The sequence below is a fragment of the Antennarius striatus genome, chromosome 2 (genome assembly GCF_040054535.1).
Source record: "Antennarius striatus isolate MH-2024 chromosome 2, ASM4005453v1, whole genome shotgun sequence".
NCBI lineage: Eukaryota > Metazoa > Chordata > Actinopteri > Lophiiformes > Antennariidae > Antennarius > Antennarius striatus.
In genome coordinates, this window is record NC_090777.1 from 10656827 (window position 1) to 10672500 (window position 15674).

Below are 15674 nucleotides of genomic sequence, written 5' to 3' on the forward strand. Positions count from 1 at the left end.
TTCTTCTTCTCCGTTCGGCTTTTCCCTTCAGGTGTCGCCAGTCCAGCATACAAGTCATCATACACCCCTTGTTTGGCATTTGGCTCCTCTACTTTCACCTTATGCTGCAACTCCCTGTACTCCTGTCTACTCTTCTCAGTCCTGTCAGTGTCCCACTTCTTCTTAGCCAGCCTCTTTCTATGGGTACACTCCTTTATCTCCTCATTCCACCACCAAGTCTCCTTATCTACTTTTTTCCAGATGACACACTGAGTACAGGCGGCATGGTGGCGCAGTGGTTAGCGCTACCGCCTCACAACACAGTGGATCCGGGTTCGAGTCCTGCTCTGTGCGGAGTTCGCATGCTCTCCCCGTGTCTGTGTGGGTTCTCTCCGTGTTCTCCGGCTTCCTCCCACCTCCAAAAGCATGCGCTTCAGGTTTATTGGCCGTTCCAAATTGCCCATAGGAATGAGTGTGTGTGCATGGTTGTATGTCTTTGTGTGTGGCTCCGCGGTGCACTGGCGTCGTGCCTGGAGTGTCCCCCGCCTCATGCCCTATACCGCCGAGATAGGCTCCGGCTCCCCGTGACCCGCTGCGGCGGATATAGCGGTGGTAATCTGAAGATGATTGACTGACACTGAGTACAGTGGTACCTCTACTTCCTACTGTTGTAGGAATTACAACAGTTTCTACATGTGCCTCTCACTTTTTAAGAGACCAAAAGTAATTGGATAAACTAATTAATCACAAATCAAACTGTCACTTTTTAATATTTGGTTGCACATGTCTCTACTTACGAAATTTCTTAGCAGGAAAATATTACCTATAGTTACGAAAGACATTTCTATGAGGGACCTCTGTGTGGAGACAGATCAGTGTTTATGCAGAGTCCTCGTCATTCGGCCCTCGACCCGTGAAGTGTTCTGATAGTTTTGCGCAAATATACTGTAGGAATAACTTTTTGAGTATTCGCTATGGACTCCAAGAAAGTGACTGAGAAAAGAGGAAAAGAAAAGACGAAGAGTTTTTGGGTCCATACAAACAATGCAAGAGATCATAGAAAAGCATGAGAAAGGGATGTGTTTGGTTGATCTCGCCAAAGGCTATGGCCGTAATGCATCTACAATCGCCACATTATTAAAACAAAAGGAAGTTTAAGGTGTTTACGGCATCGCGTGGGTAGTAGGAGAAGTTCAAAAGGAGGACTGGAATTCACTCTGTTGTTCGGCATGCTGAGGCGAGAGCATATGAACCAAAGAGGGCAAAATGAGGACAGCAGTTAAAAGGTATATGACCATCATTTTTATTCTTTACTCTATTCTTTGTTTTTTACATTATGCACACCTCTCATTTATTGTGTAATAATCTAATTGTAACATGTATTTGTTACATGTTTTGATGCATTTTTATGCTTTGTAAAACATTTATGTTGGAATTTCGGGGGGCTTGGAACAGATTAGGGCATTTACATGGACAACGCGTCTCTACTTAAGAAATTTTGTACTTACGTAATTTCTTCCAGAACCAAATAATTTTGTAAGTGGAGGTACCACTGTACTACTGTATTACCTATAGTTACGAAAGAAATTTCGTAAGTAGAAATATTCGTAAGTAGAGGTACCACTGTACTCAGCGTGTCATCTGGAAATAAGTAGATAAGGAGACTTGGTGGTGGAATGAGGAGATAAAGGAGTGTATACAGAGAAAGAGGCTGGCTAAGAAGAAGTGGGACACTGACAGGACTGGGGAGAATAGACAGGAGTACAGGGAGATCTAGCGTAAGATGAAAGTAGAGGAGGCAAATGCCAAACAAGGGATGTATGATGACTTGTATGCTGGACTGGACAGTAAGGAGGGAGAGACCGATCTATACAGGTTGGCAAGACAGAGAGGCCAAGATGGGAAGGACGTGCAGCAGGTTAGGGTGTTTAAGGATCTACATGTCTCCCTGATCACATAATTGTAGTTGTCCAGTCATCTGGAAGCACCTCCTGACCAACCAGAGCCTGTCTTAACTTCTTCCTAAAAGTCATGCAACACTCTTCCTTTTTCAGCTTCCACCATTTCGTCCTCTGCTCTGCCTTTGCCCTCTTCATCTTTCTCACCACCAGAGTAGTCCTACACACCACCATCCTGTGCTCTTTGGCTGATGTAGTCTACCTGTGTGCGCCTACCTAAACTCTTATAGTACACCCTATGTTCCTGCCTCTTCTGGAAGAAAGTATAGCTGTTTCCATTCTTTTTTCAAAGTAAAGCACCATTTGTCCTTCTGCATTCCTCTCCTGGATACCAAACCTGCCCATCACCTCCTCATCACTTGTTTCCTCCACCAACATATCGATTGAAATCTGCACCAACGACAACCCTCTCACTTCTAGGTATGCTCTGCATCATTTCATCAAAGTCCAACCAGAATTTTTCCTTCTCTTCCAGCTCACATCCTACCTGTGGAGCATACCCACTAAGAACATTGAACATCACACCTTCGATTTGTAGCTTCAGACTCATCACTCTATCCGACACTCCTTTTACCTCCAGGACATTCCTAACAAACTCTTCCTTCAAGATAACTCCTACCCCATTTGTCTTCCTATCTACACCATGATAGAACAACTTGAACCCTGCTCCTAAACTTCTAAACTTCTCCTGAACACACAGCATGTCTACCTTCCTCCTCTGCATCATTTCAACCAACTCCCTACCTTTTCTTGTCATAGTTCCAACATTCAACGTCCCTACTCTCAGTCCTATACTCTAGGCGTTCCTCTTCTCTCTCTTCCTACAAACACACTTTCCTCCACTCCTTCTTCAAACAACAGTCGTCCAATTTCCACCGGCACCCTGTAGGTGAACAGCACCAATGGATTTGTCGTTGTAAACCTGGGCTTCGACCAATCGGGTATGGAAGAGATTTGATTCGCATGTTTGATTTGGCAAAAGTTTTATGTCTGATGCCTTTCCTGGTACAACTCTCTGTATTTATCCGGGCTTGGGACTGGCACAATAACACTTACACTGACTTATGGGTACATTATATAAAACACCTTAACCTGCGAAACAAAAATGACTAAAACAATTTGTGGGGATTTTTTCCTTTTTTTATCAAAATGAGGAAGTCAGGATTAATGGCTACAATGAGCACATTTAGGCAGTGCACAGGTTTTCAAAGGTTTGAAGGATGATACTTAACTCTCAGCTCGTGCTCAATGTTTCAACTACTCTATTATGGTGTAGGGTTTTTTTGCACTGAACAATCTGGTACGACACCTTATATGAATACGAACAGGGCTCGCTGGTTTACTGAAGTAGCATTCGGAAAGCGGGATGATTGCTGGCAATATTCGGCACGTTTTCACTGAAAAAACTCCAGCAGCTTATCAGTGTGATTGGGGTGTAATGTCTTTTAGTTCCTACTTAATTAATTTTGTTTGATGCTGTCCGCTGCCCGCTTGTTTAGCCTCTCCGCGTCTCCCACTGTAGTCACAGTGAAACTCAGCACTACAGACTTCTTCATAGTTCCTCGAGCTAATGCATACTCCCTGCGCACACCTAACAATTGAGAAAGCCACTGCCAACTACTGTAGTGGATGTGCAATTAAATTTTATTCTAGTACGTTAATAAAAGCATGTTCCTCTCACGCCCACCCTTGCATCGCACCGGGTGCGCGCCACTATTTGAGAAAGGCAGATTTAGATAAACGACCAAAGAGTCCAAGTGAGTGCAGTTGTGTGTCACCAGGTCAAGGCCAGCCTGTGTGTATCATCCCTGTGGGTTCTGAAGGATCCTCCCCTCGTTTTCTATCAAACACACCACTTACACAGGTGAGGCAAGGCCTCACCTACCATTATAAAAGAAAAAATGGAAAATGGAATGCCTCATGCCTTGGCTCGAGTAGCTGTGCTGGCATGCTAGTGAGACTGTAATGCTATCTCTCTATATGTCGCTATTAAAATGTTCAAACAGGTTTGCTCTATGAACTAAATTTCCATAATTTAGCTAATGTATATAATGTGCAGTGTTTTTTCTCAACAACTGCATGTGTGTATTGTCTTTCTTGAGTTGAGCGGTCCTGAAACCGCTGGAAAAGGCACAAAGTGAGATCTTGTGCCTCATGGTACAGGGCGCTTATGATCCCAGGGATTCGGCCGAGGAAGAAGAATCCTCGGCCGTAGAAGAAGTGACAGCAAACTACAATCTACATCAGGGTTCCACAACCCCCAGTCCGGTCTGTGGGGCATTTGGTACCGGGTAGGACAGAAAGAAAAAATAATTTACATTACTTCTGTTTTGTTCATTTCGGAGTCTGAAAGATGTTTTACTTTGAAAAATGACCCGATTCTGTTACATCAATCTATGTCAGTGGTCCCCAATCACCGGGTCGTGACCTGGTACCGGGTTGCGGGACATTAGGTACCGGTTGGCACAGAAAGTTTGACTTTCTTTTTTTTTTTATTGATTACTAGTCTGAGGATGTCTTATTTTGAAAAGTAAAGTCTGTCCGGAATGACGCACAGACACATACATGCGTCTGTCCCGCTTGACAGGTCTTAGTCACATGACAGGTTACCAGCCACCACCCCTAAATTAAGTGCCCACAACTGCACCAGAGTTCTGGATTAAAGTCAAGGCAGATTAACCTGAGATTGCCCAAAAAGTATCGAAAACCCTGCTTCCATTTTCAACCTCCTGTCTTTGTGAAGCGTGATTTTTTTCAGTGACCGTAAAGAAAACTAAACTGTGAAGTAGACCCGATGTCTGGAACACACTTCAGGTGTCATTATCTCCCTTTACCCCTAGATCAGCAGTCCCCAACCACTAATTCTTATTATTGTAATTATTATTATTTGATTGAATTGTTCACCCTTTTATTGGAAATGATCAGTATTTCTCCTTCGTTGAATGCACTGATTGTAAGTCGCTATATCTTGAAATAAACGTCATCAGTGCAGTCACATGAATCGAGCTTTTAATACTGTATAATTATTTTGTTTACAGAAATGAAATTTATGAAAAAAAAAGATGTTTGTCTATTGATGTCTACATTTTACATAAACCCTCTGCAGATGATTTAATATTAGACTACAGCTGTCCTGGAGTCATTAACGATTATTGAGAAAATGAAGACCAGTCCGTGAAAATATTGTCTTAGATGAAGCTGGTCTGTGGCGCAAAAAAGGTTGGGGACAGCTGATCTACAGTAAAGTTAGCGACTCAAGTGCAGCTACTCATTTTTTTCCCGCTCGCTTTTCCTTACTATTAAAATGGAGGATTACATATCTCAACTCAAATTTTTTTCGATGCTTTTGTTCAGAAGGAGCTGCGCATGGACTTCATTTATAAGTAAACATAACATAAAAAATGTGTGGGAAACAACCTAAGTTTTTTAATCAAATGTGGTTATTTGTGTGTTACAGTTTGTATATGCACTGTAAATAATTCTGCTATGAGACTAACAATAACCCACTCACCGTTGATTATTAAATGGTGAATAAGCTACACTGTAGGTTAGTATGTTTGTAAACATATTGTTATGATGAAGTCAGTGCCTCACCAGCCATGAACCTAACTGTACGCCACTGACAAACGCACAACAGGAAGTCAAATACACGATGCTGGGTGGTCCACTGACTGCTGTGACAACAATCAAAACACATCACAGATGCTTTTGTAAGTCCAGAATGACAATAGGTAGAACAAATTCAGTCCGCAAGGAATTGTATTTCCCTCATGAATAAAAAGTCATCGTTTGTTCACTGCAGCCACTCAGATGCTTCAATACATCACTTCATTTTTACATTAGCTGAACAAGGAATGTTTTATTTTACTCTGATTCAGACTGTTTAAATCACAATTCAACACAGTAGAGATCAACTTTAATGTTATTGGACTTCAAATGACTGTTAACTCTAATGATAGGGTTGGTCCCTTTCTAACTATACACCATATAAACTAGATATCATCCAAAAATACAAATAAAATAGCTCTACATGTCCTTATGATTTAACATGCATACAATTAGTTGATGAGTTCCTGGTCAACAACTGTTGAATAAGATAGATATTGCTTTTTGAATTAGAAACAACCAAATTACTGTACTTCACAAAATGTTCATGGTTATCAGTCTAGCACTTTTTCCATTTAGTTTACCCCTTCCAGTAGATTCTATTTGAACTGAATGAAGTTTTTGGAGCTGAATGATCCCAGACAGCATGCAAAAAGTCATGAATAAAAAACGTTACATTTCATTGCTTGTCCAAAGTTTTTCAGTGCATTTAGTATGTTAACAGCCTACACAGCACACACATCACACGACACAGTAGGTATCAGTGATAACCAAACTCACAGTAACAGTTTATAAAGACTGAAAATGGACTTAGAACTTTCTAAACTTAATTGATGGGGTGAAAGTCAGCGAAGAGCCTTAGGGGCTAATCATCAGGCAAGACCTTGATGTGTAAGTTAAAGCAGAGTGAAATGTAGCAAACTATATGAATCACACACACACACACACACACACACACACACACACACACACACACACACACACACACACACACACACACACACACACACACACACACACACATACACACATACACACACACAAACTCCTGCATGATCTATTGCATTACTTTAAAGACAGCCTTCAAAGCGTCTTCACTTCACACTTCACCCCCACCCCCTTTATCGCACACCAGCAAATATAACAGGAAGGCTTCAATACGCAAGCTCGCATGCACACACATGTATGCGCGCACACACACACGCACACACACACGCCACTAAAAGTCAGAACATTTACAAGTCTAGAAACACAAAACACTAACAAGTTCAGCTCTGTGAATATAATAGTACATTGGCTTTGTATAAGACAGCCAGTGATGCTATAAACACACACAGACGCACGCACGCACACGCACACACACACACACACACACACACACGCACACACCAGCCACAGGGGCAGAGGAATCAAGTTTCAGCGAGCTGATTATCACATGCTGTATTACTGTATGCCAGGGGAAGCCTCAGTGCCCCTGAGCAGCGCAGCAGAGATGTGAGCAGAAAGCAGCAGCAGGAACACACTGTCTGCAAGCAGATGAGCAGCTCCGCCTTCAAAGGCATCCAGTGGACAAACTTTGGAAAGGCAAGTTTCCAGCATTCATTCCTACAACCTTACTCGTACTCCTCCTCACAATTTCACTCCACTTTTCTTTGAATATACAGCTCTAGACCCAATGTAAAGGTGTGAAATGTCAAACACCAAAGCACAAACTACTTTCTAAATACTGAATGTTTTTTTTTCTCTCAAAAGAAGTACTGTACGATTAAAAGATTACTTTTAAAATATATGATTTTACTGCTTCTTTCAGACGGAGACCTACATTACTTTCTTCCTCTCTCATTCTTAAGGACAGTGTGCTACCTAAAATTAGAACCAAAAAATATGGAAGCTGTAATGACAGGTTTAGCTAGTATTGAAAACATATCTCAGAGTTAACCTTTGAAAAGGCATCGGGTACAAGTTCGGTGCGTTGAACTTGGATTTCATGCTTTTACATCAGTCGTTCACTCTATAAGCTGCTTTTAATGACAAGATTTTTCTCTGTGTGAAAACCTGAAGTGACAGCGCTCAACATCCAAGCAATGTGACTGTTTTCTGAATAATATTTCTTGGAATATTGTTGAGAACATGAAAAGAAAAAGTTTCATTCTTTTGCATCAGATTGAGAGCTCCTCTGAAAATAAACATTCTCTATTACTACAAGTAAGACTTCAAAAGTCACCAATCAGACTCAGTTATGTCTCAAATGTCAAATCCTTGCATCAAAAGGCTCATTTAAAGTTATTATTATCCATCCATTCACCCATGTTCTTCGATTGTCTCATCTACAGCAGCTTATCCACCTTGCATGTCTGATGGAGAGTCAGCCAGCTGCAAGAGGTGGGGTATCAGAGTAAGATACACCCTGAATGAGATGCAACCTCATTGTGGGGCCACATAAATACAAATAACCATGCATGCTCACACCTACGGACAATTTCATATGATCAATTCATCTAAGCTGCATGTTTGTATAGGTAGGAATAATAGTTGTAATAAATACCAATAATTAGTAGTAGTAACAGGAGTAGTAGTAGTACTAGCAGTAGTAGTAGTATTGATCAAGATTTAGATAGAGACCTTTATCATGAATAATGAGTGTTATGGGGTTTTTTTGTTTCATTGGAATGTTTTGTGGATTTGTGATGTGACCCAAAGCTGACAAAGCTCCTACCTTCTTGGCAGCATTGATGCACTGCATGTACTCTTTGGCCAGGTCTGAACACTTCAGGGTCTCGTTCCTGTTCTCCCTGTAGCAAGATAAAATCTTGGACTGAAGGCCAAGACACACCGGATCTGTACTGCGTGACCTGCAAAAGATACAGAGATACAGACAACCAGAATTATGAATTGAGGTGAGGAAACAGGTAGTGAAATAACCAAATCTTTAAGCATTCATGACATTAAACAAATGCTGAGCATCAGATATTACACATTGTCTCAATTAAAGATGTTAAATGTCCATTATTGAAGATGAAAATCAGGTGGGAGCAATATTAATTCTGCTAATGGTGCTCCGTAACATAAATGGGAAAAATAAATGAATTACATGTTGAACTCAAAAACTTTATACACAAATAAAAATACTGTCAGAATAACTCTGGCTAACTCATAAGGAACTTTCAGGTTTGATGACAACCTCCGTGGCTCAGTGATTGCTTATTTTTCTGTTTTTCTGTTTCTGTTTTCTCATTGCTTCTTCGTCTTTTTCTTTTGGCTTTTGCCTTCAGGGGTAGCCGCAGCAAATCAATTGCCTCCATCTAACTCTGTCTTCTGCATCCTCTTCCCTCACACCAACTACCTTCATGTCCTCTTTCACTACATCCATAAACCTCCTCTTGGGTCTTCCTCTAGGCCTTCAGCCTGGCAGCTCAAAACTCAGCATCTTTCTACCAATATATTCACAATCTCTCCTCTGGACATGTCCAAACCATCTCAGTCTGGCCTCTCTGACTTTATCTCCTGTAACATGTGCTGTCCCTCTGATGTACTCATTCTTGATCCTATCCATCCAGGTCACTCCCAGAGAGAACCTCAGCATCTTCATCTCTGCTACCTCCAGCTCTGCCTCCTGTCTCTTCCACAGTGACACTGTCTCTAGACCAAACAACATCGCTGGTCTCACCACAGTTTTGTACACCTTTCCTTTCATTTTAGCTGAAACTCTTCTATCACATGTAACACTTTTCTCCACCCCTTCCATCCTGCCTGTACACACTTCTTCACCTCTTTTCCACACTCTCCATTGCTCTGGACTGTTGACCCTAAGTACTTAAAATCCTCCACCTTCTTGATCTCTTCTCCCTGTAACCTCACTCTTCTATTTGGGTCCCTCTCATTCACACACATGTACTCTGTCTTTCTGTGGCTAACCTTCATTCCTCTCCTTTCCAGGACAAACCTCCACCTCTCTAGCTTCTCCTCCACCTGTTCCCTGCTCTCACTACAGATCACAATGTCATCTGCAAACATCATAGTCCATGGAGATTCCTGTCTAACCTCGTCTGTCAGCCTGTCCATCACCATAGCGAACAAGAAGGGGCTCAGAGCTGATCCCTGATGCAGTCCCACCTCCACCTTGAACTCCTCTGTCACACCTACAGCACACCTCACCACTGTCCTACAGACCTCATACATGTCCTGCATCGCTCTAACATACTTCTCGGCCACTCCAGACTTCCTCATAAAATACCACAGTTCCTCTCTGGACACCCTGTCATAAGCTTTCTCCAGATCTACCAAAACACAATGCAGCTCCCTCTGGCCTTCTCTGTACTTCTCTATCAACATCTTCAAAGCAAATACTGTATTTGTAGTACTCTTTTTTGGCATGAAACCAAAAATCTACTGCTGTTCACAAATGCTCACTTCTGCCTTTAGTCTAATTTCAACTACTCTTTCCCATGACTTCATTGTAATGGCTCATCAACTTTATTCCTCTGTAGTTGCTAATTTTGGTAATTTTTTGGACAAGACCACTCAGCCCAAAGATGACATTTGTAAGAAGATTTGAGTATAGATGCTTCCCCTGTGCAAAATCACTTTCATATTTTTATTTACTCCACTGATGCAGTGATTTTATGAAACCACAACTGAGAAAATGAAAATACAAATAAAGTACAAAAAAGGAAAATAATTAATAAGAAAATAATCAACAATTAACAATTAACTGTACCCTATGGTACAAAACCTATGGTAAGTAAAGAACATGCTTTTTTATAAATCATGTAATTGGTACTAAACCATACTTAATTTAGTGGGAAGAATCATTCTGATCAAATACTCAGAAATACGTGCTTTGAGAGGTTGAATCACCCGTGCTTAATGTGATATGATGGTTGTCATGTAATCGCCTTTCTGCCTGAGTTTTAACTATGACAAGCTTGCTGCCTCATCATAATGGATTCTGACTGACACTCCGACATCTGAGTTATCTGCTCCCAAAACAGACACATGCACAAATAACACCCACATACATTTTGTATTACATCGTACACATTAAAGCATAAATAAAGTGTGTGCGCACACATGTCTTCCAACAGTAGAACCTGTGCTGCCCCTGCATACACACTTTCCAATTGGAATATTTAAAACTAGCTTTAATTGAAAGCCAAATTAAAGGATCTTTCTGGCTTTGATTCAAAGAGGTGAGCTGACCCCAGCATTTCAATTACAGCATATATGCACACACACGCTGTCGCCAGCAACAGGGTGTGATAGATGCAATGACTGCAATCACGTGAACATAGATGGTAGAGGTTAAACAGGAGACAAAAGGAAGGAAGGACAAAAAGATGTAAAGAAAGAATCCATTCAAGCTCTTTCACAAAACCATTTTAAAAAGAAAGCATTTATTTCCCTTCACACCACCTCAAGCACATTAACTTCTGTATTTATCATTTTTTAAACACTTTTAGCCTCTGTCCTCTCTCCAACTTGATCTCCCTTTGCCCCATCTACTCCTTTTCTCTCATTAAATTAACAACGGAGCGGACAACGCCAAGGTGGGCTACCTTTATCTCCCTCTCTCCCTGTGTGAGACTGCGAGCACAAGGACGTCTCTATTTGAAATAAACCGCCTCAAACAGGGAAGCCAAAGCCTCCTGACAGCGAAACATGGTTTATTAAAAGGTGCTTGATGCAGAAAATTAGTTCAGCCATAGCCAAAAGTAACGCTCCACTGTCATTCTACACCAGATTGAATGTGAGGTTTTAACTCAACAATATTAACAAAGTTGCTTACAAAATAAATAATAAAGATAGAAAAGAGATATATTAAAATTAGGATGGCTTGTTTTTTAGCTGGAAAAAGGAAAAATTGAATCCCTGACTCATCAAGTCACGCATTCTAATGTTAGTAATGATTGTTTGTGTGTGCGTGTGTGCGTGCGTGTGCGTGCGTGCGTGTGTGTATCTGTGAGCAGAAAATCCAACAAAACACCAACATGTTTGATTAGTTGCTTAATTAATGGAGCTGCCTATTATTTTTAATCTACGCTAGAGAAGGCAGAGGCAGATGGAACAGAGGCCTCAATCTCCTGGACCACACAGACCATCTTATCCAGACAAAGTGGGGGAGAAATGAGAGGAGGAATCGGAGAATAGAAAACACAAAAATACCAAGAGCGTCTGGCAAAGACACAAGCGTGATAAGATGCTTTTATCGCCTAAACCGTACTTGTCTCTGATTAGAATGTTTCTTGTGTTTTCCTTAATGGTTTTGGTAATACATAAGAATGTATTTCCTAAATGCAATTTCATGTTTCTTCTCTCTACTAAAATGTATCTCCAAGCACAGCATCTCCACTGTGTTCACAGGGTACTAATTAGAAAATCCTGTTAATATCTAAAAAGAAGGCACATCCAATGAGAAAAATAGGGGGGATGCAATATTGTGATTTATGTATTTGAAAGCTGACACACAATTTCAGTAATGGTCTGCAATATCTTGCTTTATACCATTGGGTATATTATAAATATTTTCTTTTTATTTAATTTTTCATGAATATAGCATATATAGTGTGTATTGTCCTTTAGTTTCAATCACTGCAAAAAGTTCAATTAATTCTAATGTAGAAAAAAAAAAACCCGGGTAAAAAAAAAATACCATCCAGAACACAGTATTATTTCAGTTAGCTTCTGCCAAATACTGGTACTGATTCATTGGAAAATTAGCTCATGTCACCTCCCTTGTGAGTTTTGCGAGTCATGGAGGTTTGGTGACAAAAGAGTCCAAAGAGACCAATTACAATCTGATGCAGTCATGCTAATCGTGTCACTAGCATGGAGTGGAAATGCATCAACACAACTCGTTTATCATTGGAAATAAAACAATGAAACTGGAAAACATCTGTGACCATGAACACACCTATTGTCAGAACGTCTGTATGTTGGTGTCCAGGTTTCAGTCTGTGGTTGAGAGTGAGAAGTCAGATGAGGAAGATGTAGATAAATAATGAATGTAATGTTGTGGTCAGGGACCCATGTTTAGATAGATAGATAGATAGATAGATAGATAGATAGATAGATAGATAGATAGATAGATAGATAGATAGATAGATAGATAGATAGATAGATAGATAGATAGATAGATAGATAGATAGATAGATAGATAGATAGATAGATAGATACTTTAATAATCCCAGAGGAAATTGTACTATTTATCATCCATCCATCCATCAATTCCTCCCTTCCATGCTGAGTTATTGTCAAATCATCAAGTTCAAATATTTCTTTTTGGATGGGTCAAGGGAGTAGGAGACGAATTTTTTTCACATATTTGGATGTTTCTAATTTGTATTTTAAATTTGTGTTTCTAACAACAAGTTTGTCTCATTCATCATTCTTTTGTATATGGAATATGATGTGATTTTATTTCCTTTTTATACAATTACTTCTCCTTACCTAAATAAAGTAGTAAATGTGTAATCATTCATTTCAACATTTCACTCTCTTAAATAATTATCAAGGCCAGATTCTTCATGTAAAAATGTCTTAATAATTTGTGATGATTGTCAATATTCCTGGTGAGAGACAAGGGAGCATTTTCACTGACTTTAATAGTGCTGGAAAGTACTGTGTTTTTTGTAATAAAATTAACTTCATGTCCTATAGTGTCTGCTGAAGTGAGAACTGACATTTGCAATACATTTCAATGGACTTCATTTATAAGTAGGTAGGTAGGTAACAACATAGCAAGGCTTTTTTTTAATAAAATGTGCTTGTGTGTTACAGTTTGTATGTGTAAATAATTCTGCTCTGAGACTTTAAAAATGGTCCACTCACTGTTGATCATTAAACGTTGAATAAGCTACACTGTAGGTTCATTTGTCTGTAAATGTAATTATGATGAAATCAGTGTCTCACCAGCCATGAACCTAACTGCACGTCACTGCAGAATACTATATCCTGAATTTAAGGTTCCGACTGCACGGCTGCTGTCTTCCTCAGGTTAGGCATCAGGCTTATAACAAAAAACATTTGACATGGATTTTCCTTCTATCTTTTGCCGTTTTTTTCTACCTTCAGTTAGTAACCCTGAACAATTAGAGCCAGCAGTACATTGGGAGGATTAGCATCATGCTTAATATTCTGTTTAACCCTTTTTTTTCCCCCTGTTCCAATGCTTGTGGATTTTTCTCCTAATCTCTTCTAAGGTTTGTTGTTCCTAGTACAATTATGTTTGCAATATTTGGGTCGTTGGTGTATACAGACTTTTTGTAGAGTGTCATCCATCTAGCCATCCATCCTCTCATCCACATCAACCAGCTCTGACCGGGGGATTCCGAGGCGTTTCGAAACACGTATAGAGATATGATCCCTCCACCTAGTCCTGAATCTGCCCCGAGGTCTCCTCCCAACTGGACGTGCCAGAAAAATGGGGGAAACGTAACACACAATCTTAAAATATATTGGAAAGTCATATATTTTTTCATTGTACCGTAATTTTGATGACTACGTGAGAAACTCAAAAAACAGACTTTTAAATCAAAGGATGAAAAACTGTTCAACATTTAGAGTGACAAGCTTAACTACACTCTGGCCAAGAGTCACATGAAAAGATCGAAACTGCTCATTAATATGTCACCAGAGGATTAAATAAGGTCAGGTTCAAATCTGGAACTACAAATCTGTTTGAATCTAAATCTAAATCTCATGAGGTAATATCATGTATCCTAGCTAAGTGCTTCCAGTCTTCATGAAAAAGAAAAATCGATCATTTAATAGCTTTAGTCGTCTGGTTGAAGTTCTCATTTAGTATATAAATGACAGTATTATCTGTTGTGCTATCTCTCTGCTAGAAGTTAAATAAATGCATTGGAAAGTTCCTTTAATGTTTAATTCAGGACATAACGACAACAAAGAACGATTCTGCTGGAAGCACCTTAATGCTCTGAAGGGGGGAGAGAGTGGGAGGAAAACAGGTCCCTCCTTATCTCTAAAGGGAGTAAATGACATTTGACAAGTCATAGGATCCCTTCACAAACTGCCTCAGCACTACCGCCTTGATTAATATTGGGGCTTTGGTGAAGTAATAAGGAAAGAGAGAATATAAGAACGGGGAAAGGGGGAGGAGAGGTGAAAAAGAAAACAGCTAGAGAGCCATATTCCCCTCTTATCTCCCTGCTTGTAGCTTGTAGGCAGCTGCACTCAGGCAGCTTTTCAATTGACCGAGAGCGCAAATCTTCTCCTCCCCTATCTTGTATCTCCATACTCTTCATTCACCCGCACCCATCTCTCCATTCCTATCACAACCAAAGAGAGTGGTTCCTGTAAATAATAAAATGCAGACCTCACTCCCTCATAAAACACTGAAGTGGAAACCTAAATGCCTCTCACGTTTTGCACTCTTTTGTAAAAGCTACTTCGGTGAATATGTTCTCCAGAGAAGCTCCCATGAATAAGCAGCGTTTCTACAAGTACAGAATTTCCATGACCTTAAAATATTTTTTCTTGAAGTTCTTTCATGTGCCTTGCTTCTTAAAAGTGTTGTAAACAGCCTATTGAAAGTAGCTTGGAAATAACTGAAAATTCATGTAGTGTAAAACACGTTTTAGACACCTTTACCACATCTCATTCACAGAGAGCGTCCTAAGCTATGTTCTGCATCTTTTCTTTTTCAAAATGTATTACCTGAAAATAAATTTTCTTCTTTCCATTTACAGGGTCTTCATGTTTCTTCATCCTCAATCTATGGAAGGCCTTTGAGGGCATTTTTTATACTGCTCATATAGCTCCCATCTAATTGTACACACATATTTCACAGACAATTTCACACATACACTGGGCATATTAAGATGATATATTGTAAAAAGCTAAAAAAAAAAAAAGTTTGTATTTTCTTACTAGATAGAAATATTATCTACAGAATCTACATTATCTACATCTACAGAAAAATGTAATCGTAAAACTTGAATCACTTGTACACAGAATTGGAAAAATATTAAATCATGAGTATTTTTGTGGTTATACTAGGTTACGGTGATAAACACTGAAGAGAGAATCATGTATTGATTAGTCAAAAATCTGAAGGAGGCAGTGACCTACAAATCAAAGGAATTGGATATTGACAACAAACCCGTGTAATCG

General features: G+C 39.8%; 1 protein-coding gene across 1 annotated transcript in view; it reads right to left on the reverse strand.

Annotated features, from left to right (window-relative positions):
* LOC137589474 (MICOS complex subunit mic25a-like) overlaps positions 1-15674 on the reverse strand; it is an 88698-nt gene that overhangs the window by 30176 nt on the left and 42848 nt on the right. The window contains exon 7 of the mRNA XM_068307263.1: positions 8260-8395. Within this exon, the coding sequence (XP_068163364.1) occupies positions 8260-8395 (136 nt within the window). The remainder of the gene's footprint in view (positions 1-8259; positions 8396-15674) is intronic.